This window comes from Sphaeroforma arctica (assembly GCF_001186125.1).
Source record: "Sphaeroforma arctica JP610 unplaced genomic scaffold supercont1.6727, whole genome shotgun sequence".
NCBI lineage: Eukaryota > Ichthyosporea > Ichthyophonida > Sphaeroforma > Sphaeroforma arctica.
The window spans coordinates 1-1581 of NW_014033831.1; the positions used below are offsets into that span (position 1 = coordinate 1).

General features: G+C 45.8%; 1 protein-coding gene across 1 annotated transcript; it reads right to left on the reverse strand.

Annotated features, from left to right (window-relative positions):
- Positions 1–1462, reverse strand: SARC_15783 (hypothetical protein; the record flags this gene model as incomplete). Its single annotated transcript, XM_014290104.1, has 3 exons — positions 1377–1462; positions 719–831; positions 1–161 (listed from the first exon to the last, which is right to left on the reverse strand). Coding segments are annotated over exons 2-3 (243 nt in total), but the record flags the coding sequence as incomplete, so codon positions are not given.
- Positions 1463–1581: the final 119 nt, after the last annotated feature.

Sequence of the window (1581 nt, forward strand, 5' to 3'; positions counted from 1 at the left end):
GCCAGTGATGATGACGGGTGTCTGCGTGTCCATATAATCCTTTAAGAAGTCCATGAGTGCGGGTGCCGTCACTCGTGGGATTGGCTGCAGCTGTGCGCACTGGTGACAGGTCAACGCTCGCAATGGCACTGACGCAGACGCGTGCGAGGTCAACAGACATTCTGTGTGGTGTGGTGGAGTGTGGGAATGGTCTGGTGAGAAGGGTGTTGGATTGGTCTTGAGGGGTGAGTCGCGTGACGTCGGTGCGTGCTTACAGGCGAGCAGGTATTGTTGCTATGGGAACGCTAAGATGTGTCTTTTGTTATGTCATTTGTTAGGGTTTTGTATTTGTGGTGTGGCGTAGCATATGTAGATATGTGCCATCGCAGAAGGGCACAGCGCAGAAAGTGCACATCCCAACTGAACCATTGCTATCATTATGTCAACGAACCCCTAAAACAAAAGCCCTAAAAAACAAGACGTCAACCCCAAATTAAGTCTACATACCCACACAGTCCTCGAGCACGGCCTGTGGGGCTGATGGGCAATGGATTGGATCTTAATCTCTTGCGTGCGCATCACAGTAACATTCAGAGTAGTAACGCTCATATTCACAGTGATAATACTCATGCCATTGATAATCGTACCATTAATATCCATACCATTTAATGGGAGGGTGCAGTAAGAGTCTGTGCCCTGTGTGATCACCGTGCCTTTCTTTGTGAGGGTGACTGCTTACCTGGGATGCGATTGGGCAACAGATCTTTTTCGGCAACACGTACGATCCGTTGTATGGCAGCCTCAGGGACAGGCGCACCCATGATGAAAGACAGATCACACCAATGCACCGCCCTATGGAGATATTGATTGGTCGCTATAAATAGATGGCCTATAGACATATCAAATGCTCAGGGACAGGCGCGCCCAAGATGAAAGACAGATCACACCAATGCACCGCCCTATGAAGATATTGATTGGTCGCTATAAATAGATGGCCTATAGACATATGAAATGGTCGCCACTATTACAGCGTAGGCAATTGAGATGCTCTCCGCTGCCTATGATTGGAAAGGTTCATAGTACTCAGCGGTTGCGAAAACCACATGATACTTCGACCTATATCCACTTACTCAGAAACTGTGTGTACTGCCCAAGCAGTGGCATGACCATGCTCACTGTGTCATACTATGTATATGCATTGAATGCCAAGGACGAACACAGAGTGGTATAGTATGTATATACATAGAGTGTTATGAACGTACTCACTGTGTCATAGTATGTATATACATTGAGGGTTATGAACGTACTCACTGTGGCATAGTATGTGTATACATTGAGTGTTATCAACGTACTCACTGTGTCATAGTATGTATATACATTCAGGGTTATGAACGTACTCACTGGGTTGGTTGAGTTTGAGTTTCGCTACAGCCTGCAAGGCGGCTGCGCACGTGTACAGTTGTCGCCAGCAGATTTTGACTTCCTATGAAGGATAGACAAATCACATGACTGTGAGTACTCTGTTATCAAGTGATACGATTGTTAGTATTTTGTTGGTAATGATATGATTGTTAGTACTCTGTATCAAGTGATATGATTTTT